The sequence below is a fragment of the Diadema antillarum genome, unplaced genomic scaffold, assembly GCF_040938485.1.
Source record: "Diadema antillarum isolate AM-2024a unplaced genomic scaffold, OU_Dant_1.0 seq00000338_RagTag, whole genome shotgun sequence".
NCBI classification, from domain to species: domain Eukaryota; kingdom Metazoa; phylum Echinodermata; class Echinoidea; order Diadematoida; family Diadematidae; genus Diadema; species Diadema antillarum.
The window spans coordinates 711618-739407 of NW_027271351.1; the positions used below are offsets into that span (position 1 = coordinate 711618).

Consider the following 27790-nt stretch of genomic DNA (forward strand, 5'->3'; position numbering starts at 1 on the left):
TATAGCAAAATGCATCTATACTAGTATACTAATTCGAATACTATCATTCTATTTTTGCTTCTTCTGCACCAAATCGGTTATCCTTTTCACATTTATCGATGTATCTATTTATATTTTCATTCCATTTCGATAGGCGGTGTTAGACCCTGGCTACATGCTTCTATGATGCACAAAACATTTTGTACTTATTATTTTAGTGAACTTGTATAGAACTCAATTTGATCAAAAGCTGTTCAGTTTTGGCGACATCGTTTGCACTAAGATGCATAATAAGCAAAATATTGTAAACCGCAGATAACATACGTACATGCCAAGCAAGACCCAACAAAAATCGTCGCTGCCGAGGTGAGGTTCGAATCCTCAAATCAAACATCCGAAAAGGGGAGTGCTACTACCAGGGGAACCATGAGATCCCCCCCCCCCCAAAAAAAAAAAAAAAAAATCCATGCGTCATGTTCTCAGGGCACTTCAACGTTGATTCTAGGTGTTTTTAACAAACGGTACCTGTTGCGCTTACGTTACACAGACGACCGTAGCAGAGAAATATATAGCAGAAAGAGTTTCCCCTCAAAGTCCCAGTACCAATATTTGCATGCGCGACTTGCCTGGCCTTAAACAAACCGGAACAGCACTTGAAAAGAGGTCGACAAAAACATTCTTTGAGTACACCACTAATTAATTCAAACATCGCTAAATCAATTACAAATGGCGATGCCATGCAAATTCTGGTGTCTTATACCAATGACAATGACTGGCCCTAAACGCGAACAACACAGTTGTATTTGAGCCTTGGGTAATTAGACTAATACTTCCCAAATGGGATGACTGGATGCTTTGTATACGCGTCTTCATTTATGGCGGCTCCGGTATTCATACTGTTGACAAAACGACCCTACGATTAAACAAGAAAATGCAAGAAGACGGGATATGGTTGGTAAAGGTATACCAAGAGTTTCTTAATGGATTACAGAAATCAAAGCAGGTCAGCTTCGGATTGCCTTGCGGTTTCCTGTCGTATAAGATCAAAATATAGGCGTGGTCCATAATATTATTGTCCTAGTTGTTGGCGCAATCACACAAATACTCCATGCCCATTCGTGTACAATCTTTAATTGATGCATCGGGACAGGTAACCATTGGAGGTAAATTTGAGTTGGCGATCGAGGAAGAGAGAAGGAAACATAGACACTAGATGACAGGAAGAAAGAAATAAAGGGAGAGAGAGAGAGGAAGAGAGAGAGAGATGGAGAGGGAGAGAGGGGGAGAGAGAGAACGGGGTTGACCAAAGAGGCTTTTGTTTCATCCGTAGAAGCTAGACAAATATTTGTGCGAAGTTTGTTGTAGTAATGTCGTCATAAACGGATAATGGCACCGCAATCGTTGTGTGATGGGGTGAGTAGAACACAGTTATTCAATAAGGAACTGCTCATTTTATTCTTCGACCGATCATACGCTCTGGACGCCGTGTGGCGGCGCACGTTTAATTCCCTGAAAGCATCCGGAAAGCGTGGATATATCTATAGCAACGCGTATTGTGGCAAACTTTGGATCTTAATAGCTCTATCTGCTTATTAGGTGATACGCTATCAGCGTATCACCTATTGTGATTGTCAAAATCTCTCTTTATTAGGTGATACGCTTTTAGCGTATCACCTATTGTGTTTGTCAAAATCTTCCTTTCTTTCTTTTTATTCTTCTTTCTTTCTGGCACATTTTGTGTCGTGAATATCTCAACATTGACATGACGGAATAACATGACATTTTCAGTCAACATGTCTCATGTCAATATCTAGCCACAATAAGGTTTTCATGACAGTAACGTATCTATGACGTCATCTAGGCGCCATTTTGTGATTTTCGGACATGTTACATGATCGATCATAACTTCATAACTAAAGGACATTTCTGTATCATATTCGGTGGACATAAAGTTCAGGTCACGCTCTATCTTACTTTTTAATGCTAATTACCTAGGACATCATTACGCGCGCGTAAGCGCGCGTCAAAGTTTTTAAATGCTTAAAACGACTTCCCAATGGGAAATCTCGAAGTTTCAGACAATTTTAAGCGTTCCGCGCGTTCGCGTCCGTCCGCGCATTTCCGCGCGCAGTGCGCGTAAGCAACATGAAAATGCACATTTCTTGACAGATTTGGATTCCTGATACATTAAGTAACAATATCCATTGATTTCCGATCAATTTCGACTTATAACAAAGGAATGCGCTGGCGTCAAAGTTGAAATTTCTTGTGCGCGTCTATGTGGAAATATAGCGAAAAACATGTCTTTGTTTATTTCGCCATAGCTCTTTAAAACGTCAGGTGACCCTATGTTTTTATTGCATATTACAAAAGCATATGAATTGAAAATAACGTTTCAAGTATCAATATTTCCCTAAATACATTATGACGTCATCATATCATCATCTGAAATCAAAAAAGTGGAATTAATTTTTTTGAGGTACTGTTTCTGACATTCATTTGCTCGTATCTCTGTTGTTTAAGCTCAATATTATCCCAAATTCAGATATGTTGTACTTTGAACAATTGCCTTTCAAGTCCAAGTCATGGTTTTGAAATTTGATGACGTCATCATACCTTAAATTGTGATTAAAGGTAAAAATGCAAAATCGGACAAGTTTACGTGTAATGTCTATGGGAGGTGATTTTTTTTAAAACCATGCATTGACTTGACAACGTTTGAGCATTTTTATCTCAGCTGATTTTGCTTCATTTCCTCTGAAACTTAAGTATGTTGTAGCTGAGACAATAAGCTTCAGTAATCATGCATTTTATTTTTTGAAATTTCATCATCAGGTTGACAATTTTGCAGTTTAAAACTGAAAATGAGAATGGAATGTGGACAAAACGATTCCCGATTCAGCTTTCACATACATAAGTTTACGTTCCTCATATTTTCACGCCGAGACGTATGGCCGAGTGGTTAAAGGCGACGTCTCAGAGACGTGAAGTTGCGGGTTCGAACCCCACAAGATCACAAAACAAAATACTTAGCTATTTTACTTTTTTTTCAATTTTGTATCACATATTCGTCCATGTAGAAATCACGTTCGTATATAAACGCACCTATACACACACACAGACACACAGACACACACCATATCCCTCTTTTTTGTGTTGGAGACCACATTGCTTCGACTGCTGCAAAATTTTGCAGGCTGACTTTGTCAAACCGATCATAGTATGTAATGACGACGACGGAGGTGTTGTACTTTGAACAATTGTCTTTCAAGACCATGTCATTGTTTTGTACTTTGATGACGTCATCACATTGAAAATTGTGATTAAAGGCAAGGTATCAAAACCAGCCGATTATAGGCTTTATGTCTACGGCGCGTATTTTTCCCAAGTTGCCAGAAATGGCATAGCGACATCAGTCGTTACAAGGCCGCATTTCTGTCTAGCAATGCAATACATGTTCACGCGGCCACGATTGTTGAGTGGGCATTGACTTTTCCCCCTGTAATATCTATACATTTCTTTTTTGCCTTACCATTTCCGGGGATGTCCCGTGGCCGAGTGGTTAGAGAAACGGTTTTGCATGCACGCTCAATATAACTTCAAGGTGCCTATATCACATTCTTTTCTTTGTCGATCACAGATGACCGACACCTGATGACCCCAAGCGTATCACCTAACTCGTCAGCGTGACGAGTTTCATATCTCGTTTCTTTTTATTCTTCTTTCTTTCTGGACAATTTTGTGTCATCAATATCTCAAGAATGACATTACGGAATAACATGACATTTTCAGGGAACATGTCTCATGACAATATCTAGCCACAATAAGGTTTTCATGACAGTAACATATCTATGACGTCGTCTAGGCGCCATTTTGTGATTTTTGGACCATGTTACATGATCGATCATAACTTCATAACTAAAGGTCATTTCTGTATCATTTTTTGTGGACATAAAGTTCAGGTCACGTTCTATCTTACTTCTTTTGATGCTAATTACCTAGGACATCATTAAGTGCGCGTAAGCGCGCGTCAAAATTTTAAAAGGCTCAAAACAACTTTCCAATGGGAAATCTCGAAGTTTCAGACAATTTTATGCGTTTCAAACAATTTTGCGCGTGCGCGTCCGTCCGCGCATTTTCGCGCGCACAGCGCGTCAGCAACATGAAAATACACTTTTTTTGACAGATTTGGATTCCTGATACTTTGAGCAACAATATCCATTGATTTCTAATCGATTCCTACAAATAACAAAGCAATGCACTTGCGTCAAAGTTCAAATTTCGCGTGCGCGTCTATGTGCAAATATAGTGAAAAAACATGTCTTTGTTTATTTCGCCATAGCTCTTTAAAACGTCAGGTGACCCTATGTTTTTATTGCATATTACAAAAGCATATAAATTGGACATGACGTTTCAAGTATCATTATTTCCATAATTACATTATGACGTCATCATATCGTCATCTGAAATCAAAAAAGTGGAATTAATTTTTTTGAGGTACTGTTTCTGACATTCATTTGCTCGTATCTCTGTTGTTTAAGCTCAATATTATCCCAAATTCAGATATGTTGTACTTTGAACATTTGCCTTTCAAGTCCATGTCATGGTTTTGAAATTTGATGACGTCATCATGCTTTAAATTGTGTTTAAAGGTAAAGACGCAAAATCGGACAAGTTTACGTGTTATGTCTATGGGAGGTGATTTTTTTAGAAACCATGCATTGACTTGACAACGTTTAAGCACCTTTATCTCAGCTGATTTTGCTTCATTTCCTCTGAAACTTATTTATGTTGTAGCTGTGACAATAAGCTGCAGTAATCATGCATTTTATTCTTTGAAATCTCCTCATGAGGTTGACAATTTTGCAATTTAAAACTGAAAATGAGAATGGAATGCGGACCAAACGATTCCTGATTCATCTTTCACGTACATAAGCTTACGTTCCTCTAATTTTCTCGTCGAGACGTATGGCCGAGTGGTTAGAGGCGTCGTCTTAGAAACGTGAGGTTGCACACGTACGGGTTCGATCCTCACAAGAGCACGAAAGAAAATTATTTTTTTTTTTAACTTTTTTTCTTCAATGGAGTACTACACCTTCGTCCATGTAGAAATCACGTTTGCAAGTAAACACACCTATACGCACACACTCACACAGTATACCTTTGTTTTGCGTTGGAGACTGCATTACTTCAACTGCTGCAAAATTATAGTTTTGCAGGTTGGGCTTTTCAAACTGATATAGTATACTGTAACAAAATGAAATTTGTTCATATCAATTCAGTAACACAATGTAGTCGTGGTTACTTTGTGCTGATTTATACATGTAACAAGCTATACATTGTAAAAAAGGTATTCAGTCTTCTGTATTGATGATTATTTGTCAATTAGTGGTTTTTGTGGAGTTTCAGATAGTGATAAAAAGTATGGATGATAAGTGCAGCGATAATTCCTATAGTTAGTTCAAAGCTGTATTACAGATGTTTGATACATACATTTAGCATTGTGTGTGTGTATATACGTGTGTATACAGGTTGGCCATATGACACATTCTAGACAATTACTCTTAATTGATTAGCAAACGTGATCAGCTATGGAACTGAATATGGTACTAATGTATGATGTTAATGATTCTAATTAAACTGTGACGAGTTTAAAGGGATAGCGTAACTGTGTGTAAAAATAAGGCAATTATAAGGATATTTTAGGGCAATTTGATAACCATGCCTATAATAATTTCATACAGGTACTAATGCCTGCCTCATATTCATGTGGTAGATCGTCATGTCAATAGCAAACTGACAACGTACGATGAATGTGTTATATACTGAACAACTGTCTATCAAGTCCATAACGTTCCCCATATTTTCCCGTCGAGACGTGTCGCCGAGTGGTTAAAGGCGACGTCTCAGAGACTTGAGGTTGCGGGTTCGAACCCCACAAGATCACGAAACAAAATACTTAGCTACTTTACTGTTTTTTTTCTTCAATTTTGTATTACATATTCGTCCATGTAGAAATCACATTCGTATATAAACGCACCTATACACACACACAGACACACACACACGCCATATCCCTCTTTTTTGTGTGTTGGAGACCACATTGCTTCGACTGCAGCAAAATTTTGCAGGTTGACTTTGTCAAACCGATCATAGTATGTAATGACGACGACTGAGGTGTTGTACTTTGAACAATTTTCTTTCAAGACCATGTCATTGTTTTGTAATTTGATGACGTCATTACACTGAAAATTGTGATTAAAGGCAAGGTATCAAAACCAGCCGATTATAGGTTTTATGTCTGCGGGACGTATTTTTCCCAAGTTGCCAGAAATGGCATAGCGACCTCAGTCGTTACAAGGCCGCTTTTCCGTCTAGCAATGCAATAGATGTTCACACGGCCACGTTAGTTGAGTGGGCATTGACTTTCCCCCCGTTATATCAATACATTGTTGTTGTTTTTTTGTCTTACCATTTCCGTGGATGACCCGTGGCCGAGTGGTTACAGAAACGGTTTCGCATGCACGCTCAATATAACTTCAAGGTGCCTATATCACATTCTTTTCTTTGTCGATCACAGATGACTGTCATCTGATGACCACAAGCGTATCACCTAACTCGTCCTCAATGTGACGAGTTTTCATGTCTCGTAAAATTCTTATCTTTTTCTTATTCAATGCTATTATTTGGGTAATTAATACACCAAAGTATTCACAGGTGTATATGCATACGACAAAGGCAGTTCTGACATTTTAAACGTCACAATGTGCTTTTAATTCAAATGAGATAAATCTACCATCTATTTCACATCATGCATTTATAAAATCACAAAGTGTTCACACAGACACAAGTGAATATAATACCACGTGGAACTCAGTTAGAGCGAATGAGTTCGAGGAAGAAAAAGTTCTTTTAATACCATCCTATAAAAGTGGCAATAGACCGCAATAAAATATACTGCGTAATTATACTAGCTTAAAAAAAGTGGAACAATATCGGCTTAAACGAAAGCAAGAGATTGATCTTTTTTCTTTCCTGACATGTTTGTTAAAATGCAGATCAGCAGTTGCGATCTCGCAAATTTCATTTGTACAAAGGGAAACAAATTGAAGAAAAATCAAACCTCAATATTAGCTTAAATGATTCACACTTTAATGGTACACTTTGTGATTAGAAAAACTTTATACAATTTCAAGCCAAAGCTTATAAGATCAAACATGAAGGATTCATTCGATGTCAATGTCAGGTGGTAAGCTATTCCTATTTCAGGACATTTGAAATATCACAAACTACTCATGCAGCGACATTGATCTTGTTTTGTTTTGTTTTGATCAATTGTATCTCTAGTCCTAAAGGAATAGTATAGTTATGGTTGAAATGGGCCTTCAGGTTTCCAACATTTTTTTGAGATAATGAAAAACATCTCTTATGAAGTATTAAAGGGCATACTATTCTAAGAGGAATTCAAAGTTTATTTTGATGAAAATTAGTTTTGAAATGGCTGAGATATCCAAAAGCAAAGGGGTCCTTATAAAAGGTGTGACCCACTTCTTATTAGTACCATTCTGTTTTAATTTGTTTTTGGATATCTCAGCCATTTCAAAACCGATTTTCATCAAATAAACTTAGATTTTTAAAAAAAAAAGAATTGTATGCTCTTTGATATTTCATAAGTGGTTTCTGATCATCTCGCAAATAGTTAGAATCTAAATTCCCAATCCCAACCAAAACTACACCACCCCTTTAAATAATTATGATTGAAGATAAAGAGATTTCAACAAAAAAAAACACAAACAAACGAGAGAAGCTATCCGTTAGATTAATCACGCAACTTAATTTACTTCAACATTTTTGAGATCATTGCGTAATAAAACGCCACAAGTAAATTTGTAACGTATAGAGTTCATATATTTTTTGAATAAGAGTGAGCCATATTGAATATTGTCCTTGTTCATTTTTTGATGCTTTAAACAGTATCTCTGTATATAGTTTTGATAGACTAGACTTTGCCCAATTTTTGTTAGTTGTGATATACAGCGGTGTAAATTTAAATTCAATTCAGTTCAATTCAATTCAATTCAATTCAATCCAATTCAAGTCAAATTAATTCAACTAAAGAAAATTCAATTCCATTCAATTCAAATTTAATTTCATATATTTTTCTACGAGAACATAGATATTTCATTTTCTTTGATAAAAGAGAATGAGGTTTCATAAGCAAAGCAAAGCAAAAGAAGATTACACAATGTTCAGGAAGATCGTTCAACGCATTCTTAGAATGAAAGTAGTGCTGTCACTAAATGCCTACACTTTTGGTTGCTTTATTGCTCACGGCGTCTACGATGTGTGTGTGTGTGTGTGTGTGTGTGTGTGTTGTTGTTTAGTTTTTTTGCGCCAACTTAATTTGTGGTTCATCAAGATTAGTTTGGAACTTGTGGTAGGTTCCAACACATCATTATTGACATTACCAAAATAAAGTTGTCTTAGTCGATTTTTTGATAACCATTTGGTAACTCATGCATGAAATGTCCACCGGAAACATTAAAATGAATGTTTGATCTGCCTGTTGTGGCATATTACATGCGTTATCTTTGTCTGCATAATTATTTGGGCCTATTTGCGCACTATGTTTTCTACCCTTGCACATTACATGTATTTGCACTTCGCATTCTTATAACTTAGGCCGAAATCCGGAGAACGCCATGAAATTGACTGTAGGTCTACTGTTAATGTTACCAAAGTTAGCCACTCTCATTGATCAAACATACTGACGATCAACCGAAGGAAGTGAGACTACTCTAAGCTATGATACCTATTTATACACAATATTTGCTTGGCCCTGAGTTTCGCTCAAGCGAATCACTGGCGCTAATGGGCTCTGAATTGATGGAATCCCATTTGCTCTCGGTGTCGGTACATTGATTTGCGAGTCAAAACTTTGAAGACAATAATGTCTCCGCTGTTAGAAACTGTGCCTTACGAATTTGAACCCTTCCTATCATTAATCATTTTCATCTTATTTCTAATTGAAATCAAGTTTATACTGTAAACAGCATAGAGTTACATTTTTGGATACCGCACAACTATACATGAATGGGCAAAATCTTATTTAGCCTTCTTTTCAGCCTTAAAATATAGAAAGATCAGACTGGTCAAAGTGATTAATCTCATGACTGTTCTTTGCAAAGAAAAAAGTCTAACATGTGTGACTACCAATAGGTTTTGACTCGTAGCCAAAGTGGCTGCTGCATAAATGACTTTTGACTCTTGTGACAATATCACTGTCATTTCAGCGGCCTGTTGATCTTTCGGGATACATACTAGATAATTGCACTATGTGTATTTGAAATAAAAAAAGATTGTTATCATTTTAAAGTACGCTTTAGCAGTGCGTACGCCGATACACACTGTGGTGGCCTGTACTTCAATTATTGAAAGAAAGAAGAAATCAGAGTTTTGAGTTGTTGTTGTTGTTGTTGTTGTTGTTTTGTTTTGTATAGTTCTGTCTTTGGGGAGGGGGTGCGAAAACAATCCCAATTGATACAGACTTGAGGGTTATGTACTACAATACATGTAAATCGTCGCTGTCGTATTTTGCAGGCAACTAATGGCACATCGCCCTCTGTTGTTAAAAGATTTACAAGAAGGAAAGAAGGCGGCGAAGGAGGAATGAAAAAAGAAGGAACACAAGAAGGGCAAGAGGAATGCTACGAACAATTGAAGAACGAAGAAAAAGGCGGGAAAATGACAAAGAAGAACATATACGTGTACATCGAAAATAAAAGACATCAAACACTAACATGCACTCTAATGTACCGGGGTGTGAGAGTACTTGCAGATAAAAATCTGAAAAAGTTGAAACTTATGTAAAAAAAAAAAAAGAAGTCTGTAGTGCATTAAATTGTGAACATTTCGATGCATTTGAAAAGCACAATGTCTTAAATGTGGGTTTTGGGCCAAGTACAAAAATCTGAAATCACAGTAAACTCTGAACTCTCACAACACTGAGACAGACACAAACACAGAAACACACAAGGACTGGTGGAGGACTTGAAGAGTTTGTTCGCAAAAACCGATTTTTGAAGTCCATTTTTGAAGATTTTGAAGTACGGTCTCTGTCATTAAGTACAAAATAATACCTTTTAAATGATATGTTCATCACTACTTATAAAGGTATATTGTTGAAGTTATGGTCAAAAGAAGCAAAAAATTTCTTAATATTCTCTTTATTTTTCTTGACCTTTAATTGCAAATATCTCTGTTCGGCAAATATGGACTTATTGGTTTTTGCAAACAAACTCTTCACTTTTAAAACTTCCCCTATCACTCAGCAAAGGACACACAACCAGCAAAGAACAAAACATGCTTTGGCGTGACACCACTGCACAGTCATGATGAAAGGAATAAAATACCCGATTGTTCCCTTTAGCACAATTCCACAATGAGACTGACGAGTGGATTTTGCAATGCTAACTAAACAAAGGTCAGGGAAACAGGCATATTGAATGAGTACATGCTTCCATCCCTAGGATTTTATTTGAAAGACAATATGCCTACAACACTGGGAAAATATGATTGTCAAATACATATGTAATACATTTCATATTTCATTGCAACATATGCTGTGAAATTGTCAATGTAAAATTATCTTTCTATTGGGATTGAAAAAAAAAAATCCTGCCAGCATATTACAAATGTATACAAAACATAAATTGATAAATTGTAATTGGAAAATTCATGAGTACTGACATCTGACATCACTTAGGATTCAGAAATATTTCATGAAAAATCACTCCGACATTGTTAAAATCATACTGTGTAATCTTGGAGTAATTGTGGACATCTTACTCATGGAGAAGAATGGTACATGTAATCAGTTGTTGGAGAGTGAAGTTGTTCACTAAGTTCCTATTTGTTCATTGATCTCCCCATATCTTTGTCGACTGAGCCAACGGCTACATGAAAGGTACAGTACAGTGCACTCCCATCATGAGGAACACGGTTATAATGAAATTCTTGTTAGAACAAAGTACAAATTCAGGTCCCAAAATTATCATCTATATATCTCTATGTACTTAACTGTTCAGGGGCATTTTATGAAGTGTTTTGATCGGACATTTTTCTGACAAACTGTCACAAGCTACTAAAATCCTTGCATCTAATTGGCTGAGAGCAAATTTGTCTGACAACTTTGTTGGACATAATGCTTCATAAAATGCCCCCAGCTAAAAGTTACCACGTAACGACAGAAAACTGGCAGTCCCAAGGACTTCATTAAAACAGGAGTGCTCTATATACAACTTGTAATACTCTTCAATGACTTTGACTACTATGTTTGATTAGCAATTTGTGGTATTACTGCATGACTTCTTCCCTTCCTTTTAAAGTGAATACATTATATGCATTTGTTCGCAGGTTTGCCAGTAAATCTCAAATACTGCCCTCTACAGGCGTGCACATGTACAGGACATCTATGAGAACCCAATCACAATAGACAGAACCTATATGGTGGCAAAAATTGGGAGTTGATCTTATTGATCAAATACTTACTCAGGGGAAGGAACCTGAATATAATATACTAGTAGTGATATCACCATAACTGCATTGCTCGAATGTCAGTCAGAAACACAAAACAAACTGGGGGCCTTGACTTACATACGTACAAACATACCACTTGTACCTGTCCCACACTTCATTATCTGAAGGACATAGAAATGTGGAAATGGTAATACACTGTATCCACATCACATGGCCAAGAGACAGCACATCCCACTATAGGATAGCCTCTTGACAAGGTCTCTGTCTGAGGTTTGGAAAAGAGACTAACTGCAAGGAAACAAGTGAATGTGTTTACCCGTTTCTCAGTGTTCAATGTGGCGAACTAGTTTTATTCCTCAGCCATGAGGTCTTGTCAAAAGGCTTAATATGGGATGGTCACCTTTCAAAAATCTCACCTGAGCTTTGGACAATGCTTTTTTTTATGTCCATGTCTTTACCAAATCAACAGTGATTGTTCTGGAAATCATTTCAAACCGAGACAAGGGAGATAATGTTAAGACCTTGCTAGCTAAAAAGGTGATATTTTTGTACCACTGACACACACAAAGACAAGAATAAGTACATGAAGCTTGCTTGGGAGTAATAAAGTTGAAGGGAAGAATCTGATGTGAGGGGAGTTTAACGTCTTATGTCAAGAGACAAGGGTTTGCTTTGGGTTTTTGTACATAGTTCCCTTTTCAACATTACACACACTCATAAGCTTAAGCTTTGCAACATAACATAATCCAAGCCATATTTCAGTTAAAGGAAGACAGGTGCTAACCAATCTGGAATACTGTATAAGCCATTATTTTTGCGTACAGATATTTTCGTGAATGAGAGAGTCACGGATATCTTCGTGAGATGTTGTTGTCGCGATTTTAACAACGATTATCATCACTAATGTCTACCAGTTGGAGATATTTTCGCGTGTTGTTAAATTGCTGCTCCAACATTGATTAGTGAAATTTGCAAAAATTAAACCCTCGCAAAAATAACAGCTTATGCAGTACATAAGACAACCAAACATACACCTCAACGTAAATGAAGAAAATGGTATCTTGGCAGCTCTTATTGAATAGTCTTGAAAGGGGCTACTGCATTCACATTAAAATAGCAGTATAAGTTATTGGGCACTCCCAGTCAGCACAAGTTCTAAAGGATGGTTAGTAGACAAACATTACCTGTCAAATGAAATTCATTCAAATACACTTGCTACTATGTAACATGGAGCCATGGCTTCCATGCTTGACTGATTTAATAAGAGCAAATTCCCTGTAAACCTTAAAAATCAAATGATTGTATATAAAGAAGTCAAGTCTAACGGCATTAAAGAGATCAGCAGTATTGGTATATCTACATGTGCATCTTTAGTGAATGGCCTAACACCAAAAAGTAAGCATGAAATCCAGGGATAGCAATTTTCCACGTAAAAAAACACAAAGAAACAAACAAAAACAAAACAAACAAAAAACTCTTCACTTTAAGAAAATTTGGCATCTACTTCGAATTGGCTGAGGCAAAGAAATTCCACTTTCCATACACTTTGTAGAATACACACACACACACACACACACACACACACACACACACCATACACTTTGTAGAATACACACACACACACACACACACACACAATTTAGTCCAGAGATTTTCATCTCCACATCACAGAAGATCACTGCCCCTAGGTCCCCATTAATCTGCGGCTAGAATGGGGGCTTAGAATCTGACTTCATATAAAATCCATACAGTTTCTACAAAGTAAGACATAGTCTCAATTTCAGTCCCTTTGATCCACACCTTTAGGCAATATCCTCTTTTGACAACAGCTATTGGTTTCAGACTACTCTGCATGGGTGTCATCTGGATTGGCTCTTCAAATCGAGGCATGATGTCATATACTGACCTCAATATACAATGTAATGCACTAGTACATTTCAACCTCCCCTAAACGATTCACTCACAGCAGTTATCTTAAATCCTAATACGGTAACAAATTCAGAGTTCTATCTACTCAACTCATAGTCCATTCTAATTGTGAAAAATCAAATCTCTTGCCTGATACTCTGAGTAGTTCAGCATATAATGGTCATAATTTCATCTAAAAGGAACCAATATTACTTATGAACAGCAATAAACCAATGCACTTGGTCTTTCAATGTCAATACATACAATGTATAACATATCATACATCTACGTGCCATCGTACATTATTGGATGACTTTGCTAAGAGACACTTGGTATCAAACAGGAAAGTGAAATTACATGAGTTGGTGTTAGAAGAGCTTCTTTTTCTTCTTCTTGGATTGCAGCTTGCGTTTCTCCTCTGCCAGTTTCTTCTCCAGGGCCTCTCTCCTCATCAGCTCCGACTCCTGGGAAGGCATCAGCGTTTTGGGTGGTGGTGGTAGGAAGGGGGCAGAAGATACCATGAGCATTGATAAGATGAAAGGGATGGTACAGTATTGGTGGAGGTGAGGATTAGGCTTTTAACTTTTTGTGAGATACTAAGAAACCACTTATGAAATAGCACAGAGCATACCATTCTAAGACAAATTCAAAGTTTATTTGATGAAAATCGGTTTTGGAATGGCTGAGACATCCAAAAACAAAGTAAAATAAAGCAATCTAGGATTGCCCTACTTTCAGTGTCTCGGCCATTTCAAACCAATTTTCATAAAACATAGTTGAATTCCTCTTGGAATTACGTGCTCTTTCATATTTCCTATGTGGTTTCTCATTATCTCACCCCAAAATGTTGGAAACCTGAAGTTAGGTCTCAGCCAAAACTATACGATCCCTTGAAGCTAAAACAAAGTTCTCAGAAGGGTTCAGAATTCATCTTCCACCATGTGGAAATCTGCTTGCAATATATTGAAATGCTCTACCAAGAAACCTGTCTGGCTACTACAACTAACAAATAACATTTTCTAGCCTCTTTATTATACCTCAGAGACTCATGTCTTGATTAAAAGTTCAAGGTTAGTTGCACTGATCCCATTAGAAGCCCAAACCTGACCATAGGCAAGGTGTCAAAAGGCAAACATATTCTCACTGAAATGTCATCATATACATGTAGCCCATTTAAAGAGATCTCTTTCTGAAATTTTGCTTCCTTTTTGTCATGACATGTCCTGCCTGGTAAAGCAATGTCAGGTTTAAGCTTAGTTAAACTGAGAATGCTTGCTTGATTGTGAATTTGTTAGTTTATGCTGAAACAATCATATCTCCTTTGGACCATAATCATACATTGTACTTACAAGGCTATCAGCATATGAACAGTAACAACAACAACAACAACAAAAACAACAACAAAAGGAAATGCAATGGACAGTTTGAAAATAAAATCAACATCTCTTGATGATACTCCATGGAAAATCATGAGATATGACTGACTGTGACTTCCATTATCTAGAAGGTATGAATTAAATTGACAATAAATCAAAATTAAACTGGGGATCACATCACCAATTTGAAGAAAATTGAGGAAAGTTATGATTAAACTGGGTCACTGTCACAATTGAGTCACTACTGGTACAATGTTGGAATTCGAATTGGTATCGCCAATACCTAGGTGCCGTGCGCAGAGCAGCGTTTAGATGCATTATGGGATAGCTCAAGGGACAAACTTGTCCCGGTTTTGGCTGCACGTGCACTCAGATCACACTCTGTCTTTATCCAGTGGTATTTTTTGTTGAAGATTTCTTCGCTTTCCATCATGTGACCAGCACATTGAAGCCTTGTAGTAGTGAACCATGACTCTAGTGACAGCAAATCAGTAAAACTTAGAAATTTTCAACTCTTTTAAGCTGAATTATAGCCAAGAAAAAAAGGGGTGACAAGGGAAAACGCAGACGAATAACTCCATTGAATTGTATGGGAACTGCAACTCGCATGAGACAACCGGAAGCGAACAAGGGCATCGAGGAATTCCACAGTGCATCTGTGTCAGAGCTCTTCAGCATGCGCTGAAGTTCTTCTGCGCATTGGCGATACCGAGAATTGTGACTATTCTTTTTAGCACTGATGAGGAGAAAACAATCAGCTCACCTGAGTTGAGGCAGAGGGAGCTGGCTTGGCAGGGGACTTGGACGGAGAGGATTTGGCTGGTGAGGGCGTCTCGGTCGTCATGGGTACATCGATGGGCGTGGCTCTTGGGGCACCTGTCATCCACAGGGGCACTCCTGACCCTCTGTTGGTGGCAGAGGGGCCAGCAGTGTCATTGGAATCATTGTCCTCGTCACTGACGACAACTGAGGGGGGTTTATGAAGATTGAGATTGCAGCAATGAGAATATATTCAAAAACACATACTGAATATGCCATATGAGAAGAACTTACATAAGTGTATATGCCATATATTTAGCGAGTCTAAATTTTTGCGAATCAGGATTTCCCAACAATTACGTGAGTGGCTACATTTGTGATCTTGGAGTACAGTGTTATCAAGCATCTTGTTCATGTACTTCGTGCGTCACATTCATGTCAGGATCAGTTGATATTTTTGCATGTTCTTAAATTCGCGAATAGTACCCGACTCTCAAAATTTGCAAATATAAAAACCCCACGAAACATATGGCGTGTACAGCAGCCATGATTAATTGCACAGCACATTTGATACAAAATGTGAACATGGCATTTCTCCAGACTAGCAAACTTCTTTCATAATTGTAAAATATATCTAGATGGACATAACATTGAAATGCACATGATTTTTTTTTCCAATAATCATTAACTACTAAAACTGTGCAGTGGGAAATGGTCAAGAGTTTCTCACCACTACAATATAACATTTCAATCAAATTTGATCAGAATATCATATAACACATAGATATTCAAAAGGAATCACATGATCTGCAGGTAAGAACACATATTATCTTTAGAGTTGTTGTTTTCAGATGCAAGACATTGAGAAGACTGTAATCACAGACAGTTTGATTCCGATTCTAAACAACTTCAAGAAATGATAGATAAGACATAGAGTGGCTACAATGACAACTTTACATAAAAAACAAACAAACTTTGATCTTGTCTTGCTAAGATACACATCAATTGACTATGAATGTGCTACTTTAACAAACATGAACAGGATGAAATTGACCATTGGCCTTGTTCACATTTGAGAACACTGCACATGAAGTTCAAAATAGTTAACATTACCATCATCATCAGCAACAGCATCGTACAACAATATCATAGGAATCTCATATGACAAATTGTGCCATTCACTTTTGAATTTACTAATAATAACGTGTAACACTTAAAAACCAAAGTCATTTTAAAAAACTCAGTCTCTTATATCTTTAGCTTTTCAATAACGGGCTATCTTGTTATTATGATAGTCAAACACACAGTTTTTATTCCCTTGAACAATGAGCTTACCTGTAATCACAGAGAGAGAGAGAGAAATAAAAAACTCTTTACAGGCAATTCCTGCTCTCTGAAAATCATGATTTAATTATTTTATTCCCTTTACCAAACAGAATTAGTCACTTAGATTCCATGAAAAGTCTTGAGGGGAAACCACACCTCTAGCTGCCTTACCTTTGTCTAACGGTTTGTTTAGCCACGCCCTGGTTACCATCACCTCCTTGTAGAGGTCTTGACCTTGACTGGAGAATGCTCTCTTCCCTCCTGCTTCAACCTCTGCTTTGAATGCCTGAATCCAGTAAACACCGCAGAGTCCCAGAGTGGATGTAAGATTGAAGAGAGAAACATTGCTATATTACTGTATTGTCATTCAAATCAAGTCTGCTTAGGAAGAATGAACAGGGGTGGGGGGGGGGGGGCATTGCATGAAGCATTCTGTCAGATATTTTTCTGACATATTTTGCTCTAGGCCAATCTGTTATGTGTGTTTTGTTGCTTGATGAGGAAATAGTTGCACACTCTTCATGATACAAACCATCAAGGTATTAAAGGTATCATTTAAGCACAATATAGACATACTTTCTTGCTTTCTACTGAAGCATATACGCCATCTGTAAATGTTGGTCTGCCACACAGCATCAAATTGGCATTTTCATAAAAGAAAAACCTTGATGCAGTTCTAGACACAACTAATAAATGTTGCCATGGTAATTATCTCTATGGTCTGGAGACACAAATTCATTAGTCAGAAACAAGACAAACTCACTTTTGACTGAATCATTTCCTGGTTGAATGCCTTCCCGTCAAACACCTGTGTAAGCTTGTGCTCTAGAAAAAAAGGGAATCCAATAGATAGAATTAGAAAAAAAAAAACTTTGAAAACTTCTAGCATCTATCAATGTGAGGCAGAGCATATACACCAGGCATTGTTCTACTCAGTCAGTGCTCCATGCGGATTTAGTATTGGTTTCTATCCATCCTAAGAAGCTCATGCCTTTTTCTTAGACAACAATTTCATCAACCCTTTATGTTGCCAGGCCGTATTTGCCAATCTTTTTCATCAACTTCCAATATAAATATATCCAAACTTGACCCCACAGTAGAGTAACAAGCCCACTCAGGTGTAGCAATGTGCCTCAGTCCAACAAGAAGGCCATAGTGACACAATTTGGATTGCGGGAGATTAGTTAATCTCTATTCATCAACAATTTGGTAATTTCCAGGCATCTGTGTCAGTGGTCAAAGAAAGCACTTCAGTGTGTGTGCATTCCAGTGAACAAAGCACAGTAAAAGGGTTAAACTCTAAAGCCCGCAGGAAGCTCAAAAACCAAACCAAGATTTTTTTTGACAGTGGATACCTACTGCTACATCCTTTATACTTTTACTCAGTTTAATATGTGCATAAATTCTCCATAGAAGATAGCTGGCTACACAGTGTGGCATGCAATCAAGTTCACTCTACAAAACATTAAATAATACAATGCATTAATTACAATATGGCATGATACAACACAATATTGTATAATTACAATATGGTACGACACAACCTAGTAAGATATGATACTTGATATGCCTCACTGTACATCATTATTTATACAACACCTAAAAAGAATGTAACTATCCGATTGGTCAATTGCCCATCACGTGACATAGTTAAAAGTTCCATCACATGCTGTTGCTGTCAGCCATGCAATTTTGTTTGAGCAAAAATGGATAGCGCATGGCTGACGTCACCCATTTTCATTGTCTCATGATTGACTCTTCGTTCCACTGCACGGCTCTGATGTCACAATAAACAAACATTTGTCGCGCCCACTCAACAATTAAAAGCGCGCTTACAAGCACATATTGTTTGTCACTCATTTTTGCAAACATCGGTTTCGCATACGTACACACGGTGACTGTGACTGTGAGGCTACTCGTTCGTCTTTCATGGAAAAATGGTTGCCATTTCTGTGCTAAATTCAAGAATCTGTGTGGACCACATCTGTTGATGTTCAAGGTGTTGTATAAGACAAATACATAGTGTATGGTCTTTACTTGTGCAATGGAACAAGATTTCGCACTTGGTGAAAGATGAGGTGCCCTATTAAACTCGGATAGAGTGCCTCTATCTTTCACCTCATGCAAAATCTTGTACATCGCACTCGTGACCATTCACTATTTGTATATGGTGTTTCTCACTTTTTTAAAATCTTTAAAAACACAGTGCTACAATGACATGCAGATGGTGAGCCATCTCTTGGCATTTTCACATTATCCAAAGACATGGGAGGATGAGGAGGGATCGACTCACTGCGGGATATCTTGGCCCCAGACATCTTGTAGTCTTCAATCTCCTCGTCCTTTCTCTTCATCAGCCTCTGCAGCTCCCGCTCTCGTCTCATCAGCTCCGATACCAGTGTGAGGAGCGGAATAGTCAGATGGGTTGATGCCTGTGGGCAACCAGGAAGGAAAAAATAATAATAGTAATACTTGGTTGCATAATGGTTTGGTCAAAACGACTCTTGCTTGCTTCATGATATGATCATCATGATGTCCAACAAATGTTTTGTATACCTTTTTGATACAAATTTTTACTACCCCACACAAATTATGTAACATTGGGCTGTGTATTTTAATGCTCCCACAAGAAAATGGTGCATGCTCTCATACCTAGGCTGTGCTACTACTTTATTTCTGTGAAAAAAAAGAGTGTTTTTTTCGCTGGCGAATACAGTATACAACAATTCCACATGCCTTTAAGGACGCTGAACACTAATACATGTAACTCACTACTTCATCGGAAGCCCTTTGCAGTGAGAGGTCCCAGCTGAAAGGAACTCCCTGGGCAAGCTTGGAGGCCACTTTGATGATCAGAGTCCCCGGCCGCCGGTCCCCCCGCCTCCGATCGGTGTAGCTCAGGGAGTACTTGGCGGACTTCTGCGGCTCCCCGAGGAGTTCTCCAAGATGTTGCAGGAGCTTGCTGATGGGTGCCTCCACATTGGGGTTGCACTCCTATCATGAAAGAAGCAACAGTTTAGATAAATTAGGGATCAGTACATGAACAAATCTGAAATTTGAACTGATTGACAAAGCCCTTCATCAACATAGATAAGCACTGATTATTCAGTGTTTTTTGGTAGTAGCCGTGACAAGAAACCATTCAAAGACATACATACTTGGGTTGGACTCAAATCAACTATCTCCTGATTACAAGACAGGTGTTGGACTGTATCCACTAGACTACCGAGCTGCAGTCCAACTGACCTTGACTTTGACCCTGTTCCCAGTCCTCCACACCCAACCCCCCCCCCCCCCACCTTGTAAAACATTCTGCGGCCCCTGATAGGGATTAAAACAAAGTGCTTTCATATGTCTGTACTAGTCCCTTCCTTCGATCTCCAATTCTGAGATCTCATACAACGTGCACCCATAGTGCAGCTGGACAGACGTTTCACAGCAAACAGGTGGCGTGCGGAATAGGTAAGTGGGCTCGACTCCACATTTACCATTCCCTGAAATCGACCTTACCAATTCTGCACATGCGATAACTGCAGCAATTATCAATCCCAAATTTGTAATTCATGTTTCTGTTTTGTTTTATTTTTGTTTTCATTCTGGAGAAAGAGTACAATCTCTAGGCTCTTATTGCACATGTACTGTGATTGTTTTATTTGACTACACAAAAATAACTCTAATGCTATAGTTAACATAAACTGAAATATTTGAATCAAAACTGAAATATCTGAATTTAGACTAACAAGAAGCTTCACACTTTTTACTCTCACCTTTGCTCTTGTCTGCACACAGTCAGCTGAGCATTCCTCTTGCCATACAGAGGCATAGTCGTAGACGAGGACGGTATACGACGAGTCGCTGAAGTGGCTCTTGACCATGAGACTTGTGCCATTGATGGTGAAAGGCACCCAGGGCAAAGCGCTGAGGTCCGGAGCCCAGCGCCGACGCCACTCTGATTCGGAAATGCTGTCACCATCCGCCATGACTCAACGACAATATGTTGAACTCTTCTGTTGTGTTGATATCTCTGAGTCTGACCACCTGGTGGTCCTTGTCGAGTTCTGGAGTAAAGACTAAAGTAGCTGCTCTAAAAGAAGGAAGTAATGCAATGGATAGGTCAACAGAGTGATTGGACTACTTAAATATTATACCGTACTGAAGTAGTCAACAACCTTCTCCAAGCCTACATGTCTGGTAAATTTAAACTTTAATTAACTGTTAAAGAGTGTTAGTGTTGATAAATTTACATGTATTTCATTGACAATTCTTGCTCCACGAATATCATATGCCTATATACCATAATAAATGTGTCCCCAGAATATTGGACCAGAGGCAATAGTTTTACACATACTCAACATCATAAATATTGCCTGAATATAAAAAAAAAAAAAAAATCACGAAATGTGCCATGTAAACAATCTCGTATAAAAATATGCCCGCAGTTTATTACACATGACATGTATGCCCGCCTAAACATGAATACAAATATGTAGGACTACACACCAAACGTTTTCATTGCAAGTTAGCTACACAGCACCGATTTAGGGCGCTAGAGCAAACTTGATATTGCTCGAATGCAAAAGAGCATATGAGTAATTTATTGCCCGACGTTTTCTAACGTCTCTGCAGAACATATCCCCAGCGATATAGACTGATTTTTCAGTCAAAAATCAGGTATAATAGCCATACAGACGGAGTAAGCGGCGGTGTTTCAGTACTTACCCACCTTTTCGAAGTCGGTCCCCCGCGGCCGCCCGCCCCGCAACCGCCGGCCAATAAGATCGCGTCGGCTCGCTGTACATTCGCCTGCTTCCCCTCCTTCCCGATCCAAGATGTTTATGCAGCGATCCACGATACTCGTGAAGTTTGCGACTATTAATCTTGAGCAACAGGTTTTGATTATTAATCGATTATCAAATATACCAGGGTCCATCCTAACGTGCAAGATTACCTACATTATTTCGTAAACGAAATATTTGCAACGCAGTCATTCAGAATGCATGTTTAACGGTTGTACATCGGACTCCTCCTTTTTTTTATATTTCTGCCATTCCATTTTCTGTTTTTGCTGTCTTATTTTCTTCACGTCATTTTGTTCAATACAAGATATAAACAAGTAAAATATGCAACTGTGTCAAATTACTTGCGATGCTGGTCCGTATGGATACTACCGATGAAAAGAGTATGCATGCATGACGCAGCTGATTCCATCAACAATTTTGCCCAATTAATTACTGATTTACATGTTATTGTTTAAAGATATATAAATAACATCCCAGTGACCACGTATGACAATGGTACAAAAATAATACCAGTATCAATGATGATGCCTATAGTTGGTGTTAATGTTGCTACGAACAAAAACAACAACAAAGGCTGATAATCGAGGAAGATATCGAAATTGCAATACTAACAATCCGTGCTATAATAAAAAAAAAACAACAGCCGTTTTTAGACCTATGTGTGACTACATTGGCGCTAATTTGGTCTACTAAGTCGGCGCGTCTGCCTCACGACAGACCATGATGTATATGATCGTCATTGGTACAAAAATAATACCAGTATATATGGGCCTATCAAGGATGATGATTATTAAGATAAAAAAAAAAGCTGATAATGATCAAATCAAGGCAGATATTAAATTACAATAGTAGCGCAATTCGTGATATAATAATAAAACAACAATAATACTAGATCCATGTGACAATGACTATAATTGGCGGTAATTGGCCAGGTGGTAATGCGAGCGCATCTGCCCTCAGATCCAAAGGACCTGCGTTCGATACCTAAGTCTCGAGTGTATAGGGCCCTATAGCAGCACAATAAGTCATGCTTTTATTTTCTCTTTTTACTAAGAATAACGTTATTGTTTTCGTCCTCTCGCTGACCATATCCGCTCGTGGTCACTCTACAAAGCAATACAAGCACAATTTTACAACCGCTCTGGCCCACTGTATATCGCGAGCACTCATTATCCGAAATTCCTCGCGACTACAACGCAACTTTCACCTCCGGTCACTCCTCCAGTCACCATGACAACGCGAGATGGACATCCTTTCAAATCAATCTCCTTCTTCCTTCGCTCCACGTCTAAAAGTAGTTTCGCACGCTTGTTACATCTCTTCATTCACAAAATTCCACTTTTCACACATACTACACTTCTTGACCAGCTTTCGACGTGAAAGCACGTCAAGTTGTAAACTCGCCAAACTTCATCATCAAACATCGGACTCACGAACTTCTCTCCCCCCCCCCCCTCACCCCCCCTCTCTCTCTCAATCTATCCTTCTTTCCATCTCTAATTTCACCGTCTCGTGGAGCATTCAACATTGTGCTATTTCACCATTGTACTACTTCACCTTATTTACTGGAATCATATTTTGTGTCGCGTTATTTTTTGTGTATTTGCCAAACGGGAGAAGTGCGATTACTGAACTTTCAATTATTATTCGAGGACCATATCCTGTACATCATCGACTGCATCCAGGGGCAGCTCCGAAGTGCGGGATATCTTATTGTGTGTATAGAAACGACGAATGGTGAGTAAAAGGATAATTTATTCATTAACATCCATAAAACCCCTACAGGAGCAATGTGGGTGCTAGTGTAATCATACCGTCCCAATCTAGAGGCAAAACACTCTGTCCCTCGATCATGTCGATATTAGAGTATACGGATATAAAACGGAGGCCCGTGTTTGAGAGGGTCACAACTCATACATTTAAGATCCCGCTTCATTTTCCTCATCACAAATAAAACTAGGGGGCCAGTGAAGTGGTGCCTCCTCGCATTCAAGCTGTGATAGAAACCCCATGCATGATGGAAGACCAGCAATAGTAAGTCCTGGGCCTCCCGCCATCTTCCATCAGATGGAAAAATGAAACAAATAAAACAATCGTCATGAACTTAGGCCAGAGATTAATGAGGTAATGAGACAATGATAATTATCACCTCACCTTTATATACGAAATGTCATGTATTTATGTTTATTTATTGGGGTTTTGGAATAAAAAAGAATGTTAGCCTTCAAAATCATATACCAGTGTCCAGTGTCTGATATTGAGATTCCTCTATAAAGTAGGGAATATATACGATTTTTTTTAAAAAATCAACCTTATATTGGTGTGGAATTGCATTGCAATGGTAAATGAGTGTTGCTTATTATCATGGGATAACGGATATGGAAGTTTAATGTTTATCTAAAAAAGAACTAGAAATGTCTAAAAATCAGAATTCCTCAATAAAAATTCCATAATGTCATCATATTTTCTATAGACAGTCTATATCGAAAACATTTGTTTCTCCATAAACACTGCAAAGGTCTATACAAGCACGCGCATGGTTAGGTCTGTAATTCTTCGTCTCTTCTCTAACCTCATGCAGGGAGAATGTCATTATAGCATGCAGGTCCCTATAATTTATTGTCTTAATCAAATCTAACTCAAGTGGCCGTTGCAGAGACATCATCGTTTCTGTATATAGGACCTGTAAAGGTGTGAGGTAATTAGCTCAGCATGCACGACAACAAATGTGTCGATCGTATGGCGCAGTCCATTCTTCGTCAATGAAACTAACAGAACTGATGATATTTTGATTGATCGTTACAACTTTATAAATAATAATTTTTCAGTTTTAAGTTACCTATAGGCTCAACATATACAAAAGTTAAACAATACCTCATTGTTTTTGTTCCCCTGATCTGATGAGTTTCAATAATTACACAAAGCAGAATTGTGCAAATCATACTACCATAATCATGATAAAATAACACATCAACACATTCTTTCTGCACAATTTCACAATTTCAATGTTTATCATAAATGAAGTTTTATAACAACACAACAAAAAAGAAAAAGAGAGCCCTCCCGAAATTAACCAAGTAGTAATCGATTACAAGTAAGTTTGTCAAACTTGGGCGCTAGCTTCCACTTCATTCGGCTCAATGTACATTTTGAGTATGTGTTAGCCATACGGCTACTTGCGCATGCGGGATACGGGTCTACTATCACAGACTCTCGGCGAACTTCGTTCCTTCATTATCACTTGATGCACACACGGGTGATACTAAACGCAAACTGAAGAGAGCTAGCACACGATAGTTGTTGTGTGGATAGAAAGTGAGAGTACCGGTAGCGATCCATTTGCAAGCTGCGGCCGTGCTAAAGGTAAGTAAAACTCCGGGGTAAAACTCTGATTTCAGAATATATATTCTACGTATAGTTCTACTCCTACAACAGTCAGGCAACATAAAGAGAAATAAGTGGAGGAAAATAAGCAGGGTGGTTGGTGTCGTTCCCGAAAAGAAGTGAATTGGTGGCGTTGTCTCTCCGTTACTTTAGGAAGGGAAAGGGAGGGCCGGGCGGCGGTATATCGGAATGAAGGTCTATCAGCAGCCCACGCCCATTACATAACGAACCTGCCAACCGATGGGTTTATCGTTGCTTGTGAAGTTGTGTGCATGCCTTTCGCAAAGCTGAGTGAGTTCGCAAAGCTGAGTGAGTTCGCCAATGTCAGAAACTTGTGGAGTTTCTCGACTTTACAAATTTAAGTTTTGCAAGAGTTTTGGAGTTACTTTATATGAAGATAAGAAGAGCTCCATGTACCCCTTGAGCCTTGTAAACTGATCCCATCAGCCATCCTAACCGCACCAGCAACCCCAACCCGTACGGTTACAGCGCCCCGCGCCGGGGTTAATCCCATCCCAAAAGTGTAACGTTAGAGTGTTCTAGTACATGGCGTGTAGGGATAGTTCGGCAACTCAGGGTTGGAGTGGGGAGGTCGCCGGTTGGGTAGGGTCTCCGTAGAGACAGGGTCGGCTTGGGGTTGGTTTGTTTGGTTGGATGGGGTTTCTGTGGCGTAGTGTGTGGGACTGGGAGACACATGTACAACTCTGTTCTATCAGGAAAAAAAGGAATCAAATGGTGTTTTGATTGAAGACAAATTGGCCATAAATTAGCAAGACAGAAGCAAAAATCTTTTCTAAGAAAAATTCAAGAAATCCATGATCTTGAGCTCTCAAAGTAAAATGTAAAGTGTCAGTGCAAATACCACTTCATCATTCACGTTTGAATTTGCCTTCTTGATAACTAGCTAGCTGAAGTAGAGACAGATAAAAATGTTGAAGAATTAAAACAGGCTATGAAATATAATGTCTATTATAAAAATAAGAAATATATGGGATTTTGAAGTTTCACATGATTGCACAAAGCAGGGTTTATATGGATGACTTCATATGAGTGGAAGATGTAGGCCTACCAGCAGTAGGGTTGGACCTACTTCTCATCGACCGCCTAATGTTTATTTGCTTGATAAGAATATTTAACACTGAAATTCATGTAAAAAACTTGACCTACGTGATTGAGAAAATCCAGCTCTATCAAATGCCGTTGTTCCCTTTTCGATTCGAAGTTTCAGTGCAAAAATATCGCCGACGAACTTGCGTGGCCTCGTTTCAGCTCCCCACAGTAAATCGCGTTATTAGGATCGACCGCTGTTTTTGCATTGACAATGCACGCAAACTGAGTTGTATTGAACACCGTGTTGTACGAAGCTTTTTAGAAGCCTTTTAGAAACTTCCATAGACATTACATTGTGCTGTCATTACGATTCGGTGAAAATATTCATGCGAAATGTTGTCCTTGATTAAAACCATTAATGAACAGTGAATTATCGCGTTTTCCCACACCATCCTCATCTAGCATTCAAAGCCAATCCATTTTTATGTGCTTTGCGCGCAGTGAAGTGCGTACTAAGTGTTCAGTGCGCGAATTATACGCGGTCGGTTTAAAAGAAGGTGGTCGATATGTAGTAGAGCTACCATACTATTAAATATTAAGCCAAGTAATATCATTGACGATCGGTCTACTTCAACTAGTCACCACTTGGCATTTTGTGGAAACCAATCCATATCACTGTTTCCTTACACACATGGACCTATAAAACTGCAGTATTTTACAATGTGCATGTCAGAAATTTATAGAACTTCTTGGGATCTTTTGGCTGATAATTTATTACATGTATGAATATGTATTAATAAGTATGATGTACATCATGTGGTATTCCAGTGGCGGATCCAGAGGGGACACAAGTGGCGCACGCCCCCCCCCCCCCTTTATTTTTTTGTTAGAAAAAAAAATGAAATGAAACCTGGAAGTAGCACCAGATGTATTAGTTACGCCCCCCCCCCTTTACAGAATTCCTGGATCTGCCCCTGCACACACTATTATATTAAAAAAAGTCAAAGATATTGTATGTTAAAGTGCAGAGATACATTTTTATCATGGGGAGGAACCTTCATGCCCTTTTGAGTAGAATTAATTTTGACATACAGGCGGGCTCCGTTTATTCTTGTTTCAACAGTAGTGCCCATTTTACTCTTGAACAAATCCATGTTTTGTTTTTAGTGAAGTTTTGCATACATGTTGTACATTGATTTCCTTTTTGAATAGTATCTAAAAAACAAGGTTACAAGTGTATTTTAATCAGGGTCATCAGGGGGAAAAATCCATGCAGGAAATGTGAAACCAGTGGTATATCACTTGTCATGAGTATCAAGGTCGGGTGAAATGAAATGTATAAAAAACTAATACCCCTTATAGCTACAGTGTATAAACACAAGTATGCCAGTACCGGTATTTACATTATTTGGTCGTAAAATCAGAGCAGGACCAGATGGAGTAGTCCGTACTATTTTGATGCTGCAATATCAGCATAATACCTGTCTCGCAGCCAGATTTGGAGTTTGTGAACACAAATTTCCAAAGTAATGTAGATTATTTTCAAGGTGTGGTACAATTGAATGTATACCAATGTAATAGTAAAGAAAAAAAAAATCCGTGAGAATTTGAGCAAAATCCTGAAAATTAAAATGATATAGTAAGAGCTTTGATAAGAGAATTGGGATAGCT

General features: G+C 38.3%; 1 protein-coding gene across 1 annotated transcript; it reads right to left on the reverse strand.

The window, feature by feature from the left end:
• Positions 1-13117: 13117 nt before the first annotated feature.
• On the reverse strand, positions 13118-20931 carry LOC139730790 (non-homologous end-joining factor 1-like). Its single transcript, XM_071641653.1, has 7 exons — positions 20654-20931; positions 19659-19880; positions 19180-19318; positions 17650-17711; positions 17058-17172; positions 15565-15767; positions 13118-13889 (listed from the first exon to the last, which is right to left on the reverse strand). Exons 1-7 carry the CDS (start codon positions 20864-20866, stop codon positions 13794-13796), a joined length of 1050 nt encoding a protein of 349 aa, XP_071497754.1. The 5' UTR covers positions 20867-20931; the 3' UTR covers positions 13118-13793.
• Between the last annotated feature and the right edge of the window lie 6859 nt (positions 20932-27790).